This window comes from Brachionichthys hirsutus, chromosome 3 (assembly GCF_040956055.1).
Source record: "Brachionichthys hirsutus isolate HB-005 chromosome 3, CSIRO-AGI_Bhir_v1, whole genome shotgun sequence".
NCBI classification, from domain to species: Eukaryota; Metazoa; Chordata; class Actinopteri; order Lophiiformes; family Brachionichthyidae; genus Brachionichthys; species Brachionichthys hirsutus.
The window spans coordinates 14,002,473-14,017,251 of record NC_090899.1 but is presented as its reverse complement, the minus strand read 5'-3'; the positions used below and the strand labels follow the sequence as shown (position 1 = coordinate 14,017,251).

The window sequence follows — 14,779 nt, the reverse complement described above, 5'->3', positions numbered from 1 at the left end:
ATCTACCTCTTGAGAATACTCCACAGATTTCTATACAGGCCTCAGGCCAGGAGAGTTTAAAAACTGTGGCCGATGCTAAGTCCTGCTGCAGAAGGAGCCTCAGTCCTTGTGAAGTTTCCTCAAGGCTGTTGTCGTCCCTGCTGCTTGTTCACCTTCTCCTTCCACACCTCCCTCCGTCAAGTCAACGTTCCGTGAACGTCCGGCTCTGTCAGAAATGATCTTCTGTGTCTTCCCCGGCTTCTGGATGAAGTCACTGAGAGTCCTCTGGACAAAGGACAGGAGTCTTCCCCATGATTCTGGTAGTATGTAGAGAAACTGACGGAGAGATTTGTGGTATGTTTACTGCATAAATAGTGATTTTCACAAAGTACTTTAATATTTTAAGATACATTGTTTTTAGTTGGAGGCTGTGATTATCAAAATACAAATGAAAAAAAAGCTTGATCATTTCAGTTAACATGCAGAAATTGATTAAAATGATTACAAAATATTGACAATAGAGGCTTTCTGAAATAACTAACAAAAATATTGGATTTTTACATCATATTCTATTTTTGAAATCTGCCTATATGAGGTGAGGATTTCTAGAGAATGACTCTAAACCGTGTGCACATGTCTCATATATGGAGGGGTGCTGCTTGGAATTTAAACTTTTTGCAATTCTCAGATGTGCAAACACCTGAAATAAGCTTTATCATCCAGGATGAGTCATTTTAAATCAGAACATTCTCACATGTTGAGATTAAAGGGCCATGCTTGTTTTCACAGTGAAATAATACGAATCAGCAGCATTCACACGATCCAGCATTCACACGCACCAGGCTCTCCCCGCTCCCCGCTGCACCGTTCCGACTCCAGTCCGTGTTTTGGCTGCTGCTGTCCGCCTGCTGTCAATGAACATGCAGCGTCCTCTCCGCTCTACTCCTCTACGTGTTCCCGTTGCTCCTCCTCCACTTCCTATCCCCCCCCCCCCCGCCGGTTGCATCCATTTTTGTGCATTTAAGAAATCACCAAGAATCACCAGCCTATAGAGGAAAGCGAGCTGAGCAGAGCGACGGGACCCTAAACCGCCCCCCCCCCCCGCGCCCCCCCCTTTATTCCACCCTGAGAGTGGACGCTTTGTGAAGGATGGCAGCGATGGGTTAGACAGCATTTTAAATGACTGCAACATAAAAGGCAAGCGTGGTGTGTTTCCATCCCCGGACGAGTGGAGGCTGCACGGGAGCACCTGCAGGCTGGAGCCGACGCGCAGCCTCTGCTCTCCCGCTGCTCGTTGCATCTGAAATGCTTCGTGTATTTATGCAGCACGGTGCACGGCGTGTGCACGACGGTCCCAGCTGGGACGTCACGCCGAGCCAGTTTGAATTGTGTGTAACCCAGCAGAACGCTGCCGGTTGGTTTGACGGTGCTTCTCTCGTTTTGTAGCCGCTGTGTGTAAGAAGATGTCCGCTCCAGTCGGGCCCCGGGGCGGCCCGGGCCCCGGCCCCGGCCCCGTCGCCGCCGCGGACCTGCCGGACCTGCCGGACCTCAGCCACCTCACCGAGGAGGAGCGGAGGATCATCCTCGGTGTCATGGACCGACAGAAGAAGGAGGAAGCCAAGGAGCAGTCCATGTTAAAGTAAGGCAGCGTGGGAGCGTGGGAGCGTGGGAGCGTGGGAGCCGGCTGGCGCTGCGTGTTCGCGGGCTGCTCTAACGGGGGGAGCGCGTCTCTCTCCGTGGAGCTGGTGGATCATGTTCCCGCTTGGCAGCTTAAAAAGCCGACTATTAGCGGCCGACAGCGCCAAGGCGAGGCGAATGTTCCCCTGGCATGGCTGCCCCCCCCCCAGAATGATTTATTGAATGGAGTATCCGTAAGAGCATAATTTATTTGAATGGAGTGTCATTTCTAATGCCCCCCCCCCCCCCCCCCCCCCACGCTGTAGCTATACTATAATGGCCCGGTTAGCAGCAACGGGCGCCATTTTCACGTAAAAAGCAGCCAAATCGCTTAACCTTTCCCCGCGGACGTCACCGAGATTACGCAACGACACCGGAAACATCATTTACGGTGTCCTTTGTGTCATCTCAACGTTAACGTCCCCCCCCCCCCTGACACCAGCTCCCCTACTCCCCCCCCCTCGTGTACAGATGTCGCTCTGAGCTGTTTCAGCACCACGGCGCTGTCCACTGGAGGCTTCAGCTTGTTTTTAAGGTGGACCGGACCGTTTCCTCTGAGCTGTTTCAGCACCACGGCGCTGTCCACTGGAGGCTTCAGCTTGTTTTTAAGGTGGACCGGACCGTTTCCTCTAAGCTGTTTCAGCACCACGGCGCTGTCCACTGGAGGCTTCAGCTTGTTTTTAAGGTGGACCGGACCGTTTCCTCTGAGCTGTTTCAGCACCACGGCGCTGTCCACTGGAGGCTTCAGCTTGTTTTTAAGGTGGACCGGACCGTTTCCTCTGAGCTGTTTCAGCACCACGGCGCTGTCCACTGGAGGCTTCAGCTTGTTTTTAAGGTGGATCGGACCGTTTCCTCTAAGCTGTTTCAGCACCACGGCGCTGTCCACTGGAGGCTTCAGCTTGTTTTTAAGGTGGACCGGACCGTTTCCTCTGAGCTGTTTCAGCACCACGGCGCTGTCCGCTGGAGGCTTCAGCTTGTTTTTAAGGTGGACCGGACCGTTTCCTCTAAGGTGTTTCAGCACCACGGCGCTGTCCACTGGAGGCTTCAGCTTGTTTTTAAGGTGGGCCGGACCGTTTCCTCTGAGCTGTTTCAGCACCACGGCGCTGTCCACTGGAGGCTTCAGCTTGTTTTTAAGGTGGACCGGACCGTTAACCTTTACAGCGTGAGCCATAACTCTGCTTTATGGCGGGATATTACAACCGGTCGTATCGCCCTGCTCGTAAAAACACACCGAGTTGATGTATTGTTAATTAAAATGTTGTTTGTGACCTTCTGGAGAAGGCGAGGCTGTAATGAGAACAGAGGGATTCTGGGCGGAGGCCTTAAATATGCCCATCCTGCTGACTTCCTTCTCGTTTTCCCTTCTGCACACGGTTTAAGGCAACAGACAGCGCGAGATGTCGTCGGAATGTGGCGCAGGCATCGGGCTGCGTTTAAGGGCCTAGCGATGAGTAAATCCATCCGTGTTTGGCAGGTTGTACACGCTGCTGCAGGCTACCGGAGGGGCAGCGCCTCAGAGGCATTAGGCGTCATCAGTTAAACATTTTGCACCAAGGCAGCATTCCTAATGGAGGGAAAGTTGTGCAATCCCTACCTAATGCTGCTGCGTGATGAACATGACTCACGTACTCAAGACACGACCTCCTCAGACGCTGCTGTGTGTGCTGTGTGAATCATCCAGCCCCCCCTTTTTCCTCTCCTTCCTGTGCTGCCACTGTCTAAACCCCCCCTTCTACTCACCAATAGCCGAGTGTTTCGCCGATTTCCTTGTCTCTGAGGTAAAGGGAATTCTTTAGTCATTCTTTGTCTGATGGCGGCGGTGTCAAAGGCTTGTCGAGACAGAGCATGGGCAGAGGAGGGACATGACTGACTGTCTCACCATGACGTTAGGTAACCCTGATCACACAGGACACGCAACCTTAAAGCATGCGAGAACTCAAAGAGCCGTCTCTGCTTGTGCTCTCATTTGCATAAGAATTATGTTCCAAGCACAGCTTCTTCCCTGCATGCTGTGGGTACCTGTTTTTTTTTTTTTTATCTCACCTGCAGGCACTTGGCAGCCAACAAAAGACACGGCGTTAATAATACGGGCACCATTTTTGCGTGTGTAAGAGATTCTGACCTCTTGACCCCTCTTTTGTCCCGATAGTAAACATGTCATTCAACGTTTTTGTGCAGGAAGGCAGTAGCTAGTTTGACTGCGCTCTGCCTATATGTGCAAGGTGACTCATCACGAGTCACCAAATCAGAAAATCCCCTCTTTCCTCAACCCTGAATCACGCAAGCGTATAGCGACTTAATATGCTCATCTGTGGTGGATTAACGTGTCACCCACTGGTTTGTAGTGTTTCCGGGACTGTCAGAAACAAACACCCACACACCAGCACCCAGCACCCAGCCCTATAGGCCGGGCATCTTGCACTGTTTCAGTCATCGTCCAATCCCACATCTTGCTTGGAAGGCTTTTCGGGAAAGTGGCATCTTGAACGCCGGAGTGTGCGATCTAACAGAGGGAATCCTGGGAGGATGGAGGGATGAGAGAGAGAGAGAGAGAGAGAAGCCTCCAGCTGCAGGGCTAGCCAACTTGCTGTCATCTCACTGGAGGTGTTGCAGACGGCGTAGATGGAAATCCACTGCTGCTGACGAGCACGCGATGAGCCGCCCTCTCCCTTCTGCCCGTTCTGAACACACTGTGTTTGTCTGCATGCAGAAAGTGAACAGCGTGAATGCGATGTGGCTTCCCCCAAGCCTGATAGATGCCGTTCGGTCTCTTCTTTTCTCGGGAATCGGGTGTGAGGAAGCTCATCAGAGGTCGTGGAAGAATTATTACGCATGGCTCCAAGCGCGCTGTCCCTTTTAACTGAATACACTGGAGCAGCCAGCTTCCTTAGCCTTCCATGCATCAGTGAACCTCTGAGCAGTTCAGCGATGACGGGTTTGGGACCCCCACCCCCCACCCAGTCAGACGCTGTGTATCCTACAGGCGTATCCACTGCCTGTGATGGGGTGACCCACGTTACGCCAGGAGCTCCACTTCTCCTTCCTCCTTGCTCCTCCAGTCCTCTCGGGCTGTCAGGCGGGAGTCGGGAGGCTTTCGTGATGTTGTCTATCCTGAGTCTGACATTTACTCTCATACCTCTACCATAGACCGCTCTGTCATTACCCTCGCCGAAGAGGAGGCGAGGGTGTTGCAATTGGGTGCGTTTGTCTGTTTGTTTGTTTGCTTGTTTGTCTGTCCGAGCACATAACTCAAAAACTAGTAACCCAATCGACTTGAAATTTTTACACAAGCAAGGTTCTGTCCGTGGCTCGGTCCTCCCCGAGAATGGCGTTGATCCGGATCTGGATCCAGATTCTAGAATTATTTTTACATCTGGAATTGTGCCTGTGCTGTAAACTGCCACTTTAAGAGGGAGGGACACGAATGGCATGATGGGAAAAAGAGTCCAGAAGGACTCTTGTAGTACGTTCCGGAGCAGCAAGCTAGAGCAGGTTTGGCCCCTCTGATCCGGAAGCCCTGTTTACTGTCTCACAAGATCCAATAGTCTTTTGGAGGCGGGGTCTGCAATCTCTGATTGTCGTTTTCTAGTTGTTTCTGTATCTTGTGCTGCATCTCTTCCGTGTTGCCCTCCCCCAATGTTGGGGGGCTGTGTCATTCTCACAGGGACTTCCTTTTACACTGATAATTACACTGGCTGCCTTCTAGAAGGGACTCCCACTGAGATGCGGCTATTCCAGGGCTCTGAGACGTCTGCTGCTCTGCCATCTATCCAGGAACTCAATTTTTGTTGCACAAATACAAAAGGAGATCCTTCTCTGTTTCGGAGGAGCAGAATGAGTATCAGGATATTTTTAGGACGAATGAGATCACGCCTGTCCCCAAATGAAACAAAAACAAGTTTTAGTGAAATGTTTGCATCAGCGCTTGCACTATTTTCAACTGATTCTTCAGTGCTATTATGAACAGCTGCACTTGTGTGACAAGCTTCTATTTGATTGGGCAACTCATGATAAAAGGTAAAAGGTTGAATAATAATACTAATAATAATCCCCATCGTCTAGCTTCATGCTTCACGTCTCTGCTGGTCCGCCCGGCCGTCAGGATCTGCTCCGAACCTGAATGGGTTCTTTTCTGGCCCATGTCCCACACATTTGTGAAGCTTTGATGTAACTGGTCGGTTTGATTTTGCTTGACCTTACTAACAGACAAAAGACAAACCGAGACGTGAGCCGATGCAAGTTAAATCCTAACCTCCTCATAAGGATTAAACTCTAAGTGGTGGACTGTTCCTTTACAGCCAGCCGCCGGTCCCTGCTCGGTTCTCAGTTTGATCTTGTTTCCATGCACACTGATCAGTTACTGGACGTACCCTAAGACGTCATACCTGTGGACACGGCTGATAAAGCTATCTATGATGTCATCTGGACATTTCATTATAGATTGTTCGGATGAAGAGTTACGAATATTATTTCATTCATCCTCATTTAAAATCCACCTGAATGACCCGTCTTTGCTCCCCACTGATTCATTTTGTTTTACAAATGTTTGTGGTTATTAAACAACTAAGCTCGAGGTGTGTGTGTGTGTGTGTGTGTGTGTGCACCACGAAGAACATTGACCTAGAATTAGCTTTGATTGATCACATCCTATTTCCTTTTTCTGTTTTCTCCTCCTCCTCTTCCACACACTTCCAAACCTCAGGCTTCTGTCCCGGTCATTTATTAGATACCAGAGAGCTCAGTGTCTCAGAGAGACCCCCTGTCCCTGGAAACGACAGAATATGAGCCCAGTGGAGGGGCTGAGCATCTGCATGGATCTGTTAGTAATGTAGCTCAGTACAGATGCCACAACCACAGACAGACCTGCTAATCCTAAGACTTCACTGTAGGTCCCGCTCCGTGTGGACGTGAGCCGGAGCAACACTTCCCGCTAGACAGCAAAATCTGTGACTGAATAGTAAGTTATCTAAAAAAAAAAAAAAGCTAGTTTTATGTGGGCAAAATCTGGAAGTAGCAAACTATACAGTATACACATTAAAACAAGAATAAAGAGAGAGAGAGAGAGAGAGAGCTATGGCCGTGAAATGAGGCGAGGCAGTGCTCAGAAGCTTCTCGCCGGACAGTTTACAGTATACACACTCTCTGCCTTCCTCTCCTTCCCTTAGTGCACTCACCCGTGCTCCCTCTCTCACATGCAAAGAGCAGATTCGGTCTTGAGCATTCCAGAGACTCCCATCCACCCCCCCCCCCCCCCAGGGAAGCAGGGAGAGAGAGTGGAAGAGTGGATGCTGTCTTTACTTGACAAAGCAGGACACCCATCATCCCGATTAAAGTAACACTGGTTGGTTATGGGATTTCATCAAGGCCTTTTGCACAGCAGTTAAATATTATATGAAATGATCTCCTTTGAAATGAAACACAAATTGTGCTGCTGTGAGAGTGAGGTTGAATCCCGTCAGTGTCAAGACACTCGGGCTCTCTTCTTTCTATCCCTCTTTTTATAGATGTCAGTCGTTGACCTACTGCGTTTGCCCCTTTGCCTCCAGCCATAGACTTCCAGTGTCTGAATAGAGGGTAACTTTGGTGCACATTTGCCTCGGATGAATCGCAGCCTCACACTTTCCTTTGCAGGTTATGGTTTAGTTGTTGCTGTTTTGCCTGTGTGTTTGTAGGATTACTGGAAACGTCAGAGGTGGATTATGATTAAAAAAACATTTTGCTAAATGGGAATTGGCCTGAGGAAAAATCCATGAATTGTGGTTATTTTATTTTGAGTTTTCCTGGCTTTGAACAGTGTTGGAATGATTTGGGGTTTCACATCAGCACTCGGTTCATCAAAATATAAGAGTCGATTTGATTTTGGACATTTTTCTGTGGAACGTTTGCAGCGTACTTGTCTGAGCATTGAGGTAAACTGAGCTGCAGGGTGAGCTGAGAATTGCCCTCGCCGAAGGGGAGGCGAGGGTATTGCAATTGGGTCTGTTTGTCTGTTTGTCTGTTTGTCTGTCCACACGCATAACTCAAAAACTAGTAACCCAATCGACTTGAAATCTTTACACAAGCGAGGTTCTGTCCGTGGCTCGGTCCTCCCTGAGAATGGCGTTGATCCGGATCTGGATCCAGATTCTAGAATTTTTTAAAGGATTCTTTAACATTGCGAGATAGGGCACTTTTTGACATTTTTCCTAATTTCTTCAAAACATATGGCGGTATGGATCTGAAAAAAATCATACTCCTTAAAGGTCTATGACCATGACTAATTTCGGCCGGATCCGGATCACAATCCGGATCTGAGAGCTAATTTTCGTTCTAAAATAGGCATTTTTCAGGAGTCCATCCTGACCTCAATTCTGGAGCTAGAGACTTCAAATTTGGTGTGCACACTCATAGTTCATTCTAGTTTCATATATGTTACAGTTGTAGTTGTATCTTTTCCCGTTCCGGAGCAGCAAGCTAGCGCAGGTTTGGCCCCTCTGATCCGGAAGGCCTGTTTACTGTCTAACAAGATCGAATAGTCTTTTGGAGGCGAGAGTCTGCAATCTCTGATTGTCTCTTGTTCTCTCTGTGAGGTGGACTTTACAAAGACGTATACCGGTAATCATCCACCCAGTTGTTCATAAAAACATGAATTTATGTTGCTTTAAAAACAGGTTTGATGATTCGATTAACACTCACACACAGTAAATATGCATTTGCACCCCTCCCCCCCCACTTTTGTACATATTCACTTTTACTAAGAGTAGCATGGTGATTATTTATTATTATTATTATTATGACTATTATTATTATTATTATGACTATTATAATTATTATTATGACTATTATTATTATTATGATGACTATTATTATTATTAGATTATTATTATTATGATTATTATTATTATTATTATTATTACGATTATTATTATTTATCACTGTTGTGTTTTCAGTATATGGTTTTCAACAATATTACAAATTATTATTGCAATTTAGATCAATTAACCATTAAGCTAAAAAATAAATAAAATAAAAACATCCCCAAAAGGAGAGGAAATTTGTTTTGGTTCTTTCACGGGAATAGACGAGGAGCCTGGGGGACATATGAGGTTAAGTTGAGGTGGAAGAGAAAAAGGTGACTCGAGGGCAGGATGAGAGGAGAGAGAGCGGTGCAGGTTAGCATCGCAGGGAGAAGAGGAAATGAGACGGGACGAGAGGAGAAGAGCGGACAGGAAAGGGGGCGAGAACATCAGACAGAAAATGAGAGGAGGGACATTGACGTCTGCGATGCTATCGGGCCTCGTTGCTGATATGACAGCCTCAGTCCCCATTGACAGAGCAATCAGGCTGCCATCTCCCATAGCCTTCTGCTCTGTTGTGTGGAGCAGCGCAGCATCGACTCCATTGTCTCTGAGAGCTTTGTTCTAAATAACATCTGCATTTGTCAGCAGTGGTTTTGTTCTTTTCTAGACTTTCATTCCTCAAGCAAAAGTTTGAAGGGATTTTCCTGCCCCCCGGCTGTGCCATCTGAAATGCCCTTGGTAAAACGTGATGCTAATAATTAGTCAACAGCATCTCAAGCAGCAGTGAATTCAGTGACTACATATATTTTACCCCTGGGCTTTCCGTGCTAGCTTTAACACTATGGCAGGATGCTGCATCACAAATAGACATCCCATAGTACAGATCAGTGTCAGAACCGTGGAAAGAAAAACAACCTCCATCCAGTCACATTTACACCGTGTGGGTTTTCTCCATGTTCTCCGGCTTCCTCCTAGTTCTTAAATAAGCCTAAGTGCAGACCTGAAGGCGATGCCATGCCTCACCAATGACTATTTGCAACATTGGGAATGAGTGATCCTGAACCGGAATCCAAACAGAACCCCAACCACATCTCAAGCAACAGAACATATTGTCTGTCGTTATATAAGTCCAAGAGTGACCTCAGTGAGAAGCAAACACGATGGAATTCAGATAGAGCTGAACGGGATCTCACACAGGGAATAGAAAGAAAACAGGCCATTTAGTGAAAATGTGAACGCCGTTCTCAGCCAGAGCAGAGACCTGAGAGTGAAAGGCTCAAAGATGACACCACTTTATCACCCCCCCCCGCCCGCCATCCCGAGAAGGGTCGATGCACAGGAAGATATACAACATCCGCGCCACTGAGGAATGCATGTGATGGCTATTATATTGTAGCTAACAGCGTTTATGCTAAATCTATCTCTCAAAACTGTCGGCTTGTGTGACGATACAGTTGAGACAGATCCAACGGCGTGACATCGGGTGCTACATCAGGAGCGCTATTTGGGAAGGCCAGACAGAAAAGGGATTGTAAGGGGGAGGGGGGGGGGAACTCAGGTGATCAACACCAGAGATAGTCTGGTCTGTCTGTCACATTGCCTTTCATGATTGTTGGACTCAGACAAAAGACTAACAGTGCCACTGTTTCGGACCACATGGCCACCAAGGCCCAAATTATCCAGGTGTTCAGTCTGACTGAACAACGGCAAGTAGTTCTGACCCAAAGGATGGTGCAACACATCAGCCGCATGCAGGAGCGGATGCCATTTAAATCTTTGCGCATGAACCGAAAGCAGGAAGCTGAGATGGTAACATGCGACTGAATGGCCAGTCACTAAAGGTGGAATGTGGAACCAGGTCATCTCATCGCACGCCGATTGCACTCACAGCGTTAAGAAACCCTCATGCTGTTAGATGGACTATTAATAGTGGAGACATTCAGCGCTCTGCAGAAGCCAACAAGGCAGCAAGTCATCCAAACAGGCAGCAAGGCCCGTGGTCATTTAGGCATCCAGGAAAGTCAGGCAGCAAGGCAAAGTGGCTTACAAGCATGACCCACGCAGGGACAGACATCTTCACGATGACGGAGAGAGCAAATATATTTATCGCCGTCGTTACATTCCAGGACCCCCCACCAAGTAGCGGCGCCATATTTATTGTATTACTTTCCGTGTATTTTTACCTTGATGAACCCTCCCTGCACTGTTATCAACCCACCCTCTACTGTGTTACCCTTTCCCACAATCCTTGAAACACTTTTGTATTCTAATACACTAACAGGACTGTACATTTCTCATGCTTTTAAACACTGTCAGTGCTACCTGTACTCCATCCATCCATTTACTTCCGCTTTTCCGCTTTGCGGGTCGCGGGAGTCTCTCGGGCCTATCCCAGCTTGATATGGGTGAGATACACCCCGAATGTGTCGCCAGGGCATTGCTGGGGCCGCATATAGACAAACAACCACTCACACTCACACACTATGGACAATTTGGAATAATCAATTGACCTAAATTGCGTGTTTTTTGGAGGCGGGAGAACCCGGAGAAAACCCATCAAACGTAAATGATGACGATGATGACTTTGCTGTGCATTAATGATGATGAAGGCGAAGATGTCGTTTACTGTACGGCTTTACATCTCTTTGGTACAGCATGTCGCAATACTGTAGATGATTTAATTAATATAATCATGTTTTTACGGTTTTCTTAGGCTAGAAAATGCTTATTTTATCAGCAAAATAATGAAAAGAATGGAAATGTAAACTTGTATACAATATACCGGAAAACCCGCGATAACTGAAAACGTGCTCAGGAAGAAAAACCCACAATACAGTGAAGCCGCGGAAGGTGAACCGCGATGTTGTGAGGGACGACTGTATTTGTATTAATCTTGCTAAAAATGCGAAGCAATGTTTTAGCGTTTTTAGGGACAGTGCTGGTGGCACATGTTTGGACCAAAGTCATGTGATCCAAACGACATCAAACAGCGATCATAAATAAGTTGCAAATTAATAAATGATCTGTACAGTAATATCCTTATTCCCATGTTCGAACTTAAAATGGTCTTGAGTAAACGTACGCCATATTTTTGGTTACAAACCTATCTCAGATCCACGTCTGACCTGAACAGAGAGGTATATAGGTCTAAGGTATATATATATAATTAATTTATAAGATGGTAATGAGATCCATAGAATAACTGGTGTGGTAAACGTCCTCAGCCCCAGACGCTTTGCTCTGTGTGAGCTGGTGTATTTATTAGTGGTAGTTTACACACGGCGCTCTAATCTTTCCTTTCCTGTGTGTGTTTGCTCATTCAAGACTCAGCTGGTCGGAACAGGTGCTAGCCGGTGAGTCAAAAACGTGTCCGCTGCCCAAGCCGGTCCTTCTAATGCTCCTTTGTGTGGCCTAAAATCCAAAGACACCCACGCCGTCTCTCCCGTGAGCTGTGTAGAGGCCGCTCAGAGCAGACAGGCGGGAGAATTCACCACGCAATCCTCCCAGCAGCGGTTCCGTTTGAAAAGCCAAGTTGGTTTTATTTATAGATCACCAAATCTCAAAAGTCATATCAAGTCAACGTACAAGAAGATCGGGTCAAAACCGTTCCATTCATTTTACAGAGACCCAACAATCGGCTTTGTTTTCTACCCTCGTCGTCCGACGCCGTTGTCGCGATCCTCAAATGAACTCTGAAGGAGGACCTCCCCACTAATCCCTTAATATTACTCGTCCCACTGCCACCATTGCCATGGCGACCCTGTGATGACCTGGATGTGTAATAGTGGCAGTCGAAGGGAGGTGCTGCACACACCAACAGAAATTCTCTTGTCAAACATAAGCAGATCATTGGAAGTATCTTAAAGACAGGAAATGCAGCTGTTTAAAAGTCACCAGGAGAGAGACAGAGAGAGAGAGAGAGAGAGAGAGAGAGAGAGAGAGAGAGAGAGAGATATGCAACTAGTAATGCAAAGGAAACCTGTGATATGGGATTTCACTGCAGCCAGTGAAATGCATTGACTTGCAATGAGGATTCATGTTTAGTTTTTGCAGGTAGATCGTTGTAGGAAATGCTCGTTGCACAAGCCAACCTCAATTAAAGGTGCAGTCATGCTTTAGCTCAGAGATGGGCGTAGCCGGCTTTCAGTGAGGCAGTATCAGATGCCCGCTGTGCTTGTCTTGCCTGTGTACACTGTATGCAGTTTACTTATATGAGCTAATCGTGATGTGCTGTAGTGTTGAACTGGGACAGGAGGGAGTAGAGCGGGCTGGGCCAACAATAGGCAGGGTGTCTATTACCTCTCTATTGTTAGCCGTGACTGTGCTATTATTATAGCCCAGAGTGAGACACAGACAGCTGACTGCAGGTTCAGTACAGCCCACGTACCTCTCCCATACATGAACGACCAGGGAGAGGCTTTGGGTGTTTCATTATGGCACTGATTTAACCTCGGTCCGCCGTGGTGCCCGTATTTAACCAGACGCAAGAAGGAACACCAGGAGGAAAAGCTCAAACTCGGATTCTGCCGATTATTCAGCTGGACGTCAAATGGGCAGTACTGGGACTGGACGGCGTTGGGGCTGGAGGGGCGGTTGGCGCGTCACTGAGTGGGACGGGTCGTTTCTGGAGCAAAGGGGTGGTGGCCTAGCAGCAGCGTTTCTGGACTAGTCCCAGTGGCGCTGTTGAGCAGAGTGTGGGAAGAAGTTGCGATGTGCACATGGAACAACGTCAAGCTGCCAACGAAGTGCTGATCACAGCGAGAATCAAATGTATCCGTGTCAGGAGGAATAAAGTGGGCTGACGGGAAGAGCATCCACGCATTCACAGACACCCAAAGAGACACACACCATCACACAAATATGTGCAGGAACACAAATGTGATGCATCACTGCCCCCCCTGACTGAATGCTGCCCATGCAGCTGATAGATTTCCACTGTGCAATAACTGATCTGTGTTGAGAGGAATATTTTACACACGTTTCCTGTAATTCTTGCATGTAAAACACACTTGTTCGTGTGTGGGCTTCGGGCTGATCATCGGTCTCTTTGCCAGGAGGGGAGATGTGGAGTGACCGGTCGAATCGTGGCAGGTAATCTAAGGAAACAGATGGATTTTGGGTTATATTTGGCAGCAGATTAGCTACTTCCCCCCCCCCCCCCCTGCTGCTCACAAAATCTGCTGTTGCCAATGCTTGTTTGACAATCTGAATATTATTCCTCGGTCAGGAGGTCTGGCTTGTGCCCCGTTTGATTGCCTATTCCGATGAGTGCACCCAATGGACTCAATGCTATCTGTGCTTTCTAAGGCCCAGCTGTGGTAGCTGGCCGACCCCTCCACGGCGAGGCGCTTGCCCTCTCGCATCTACCCCCCCGCTCGCCTATCGCGGCGTGCCAGCGCCCCGTGCCAGAGGAAGTTCTCAGCGCTCTGTCCCTGCCCCTAATCCTCTCTGAGGTGGAGAGAAAGTGTTAAGTAGCACCTCTTCGGGCATTTATTGGAGAGGTGGGATGAACAGGTGTCTCAAGGCTGAAGCATCTGCCTTTAAATGTGCAGCTATTTTTAGCAAGCAGCTCTCCTATTCTTGGAGATCTGCAGGTAATGTACAGTGGAGGTGGTAGAGTGGGAGATTCCTGTTTGATAGGCTGCAGCAATAACATGGTAAAAAAACAAAAACAGACAACAACAAAAAAGGAGAATTCTCAGCAACATTTCAGACTCAAAGGGAAGACAGTTTTACTTTTCTTATTGAGTAACTGTACACATTCGTTTCTTTCCACTACACACCTCCTGCTGCTGCCGGCGCTTCAATGCTGTGTTTAGTATACACCTAACTCGATGCCCTGCTAGCATTGTTTTAGTGAATTAAATGTCCAGCAATTATTCCCTCTGATGTAGTATCTCTAGCATTAGCTTGTCTGTTAGCAGGGTCATGGGAATAACCGGGGAGCTTGAGATGCTCACGAACGGGCCAGTCCAGAACACTCTGGAACCCTCTGGAACCCTCTGGAACACTCTGGAACACTCTGGAACCCTCTGGAACCCTCTGGAACACTCTGGAACATGAGCAGCGATGAGGTCCATCCCTTTCATTTGCTGTTGTGTTTTTAGCGTTTCCACTCTTCACAGCTCTTTTTGTGCGTTTCATAGAGTTCTGGTTGCAGACCCTCTCTCTGCCTTACCAAGAGTCACACCTGACTCTGGATCATGTCTGGCAAACGCTCAATTCTGTCTTCGCCATTCTCGTCATACACATCGACCATATTTCAGAGTTGTCCTTCTTGATGCTTTGGACTTTGAAGATTCATTTTGTGGTTTCCATGTTGATTTCTAGGATTTTGAAGGGTG

The 14,779-nt window shown here is 47.7% G+C and overlaps 1 protein-coding gene across 1 annotated transcript in view; it reads left to right on the top strand.

Annotated features, from left to right (window-relative positions):
- The first annotated feature begins 1,442 nt into the window (after positions 1–1,442).
- The window catches only part of rims2a (regulating synaptic membrane exocytosis 2a), a 117,477-nt gene continuing 104,140 nt past the window's right edge, over positions 1,443–14,779 (top strand). The window contains exon 1 of the mRNA XM_068755128.1: positions 1,443–1,618. Within this exon, the coding sequence (XP_068611229.1) occupies positions 1,443–1,618 (176 nt within the window). The remainder of the gene's footprint in view (positions 1,619–14,779) is intronic.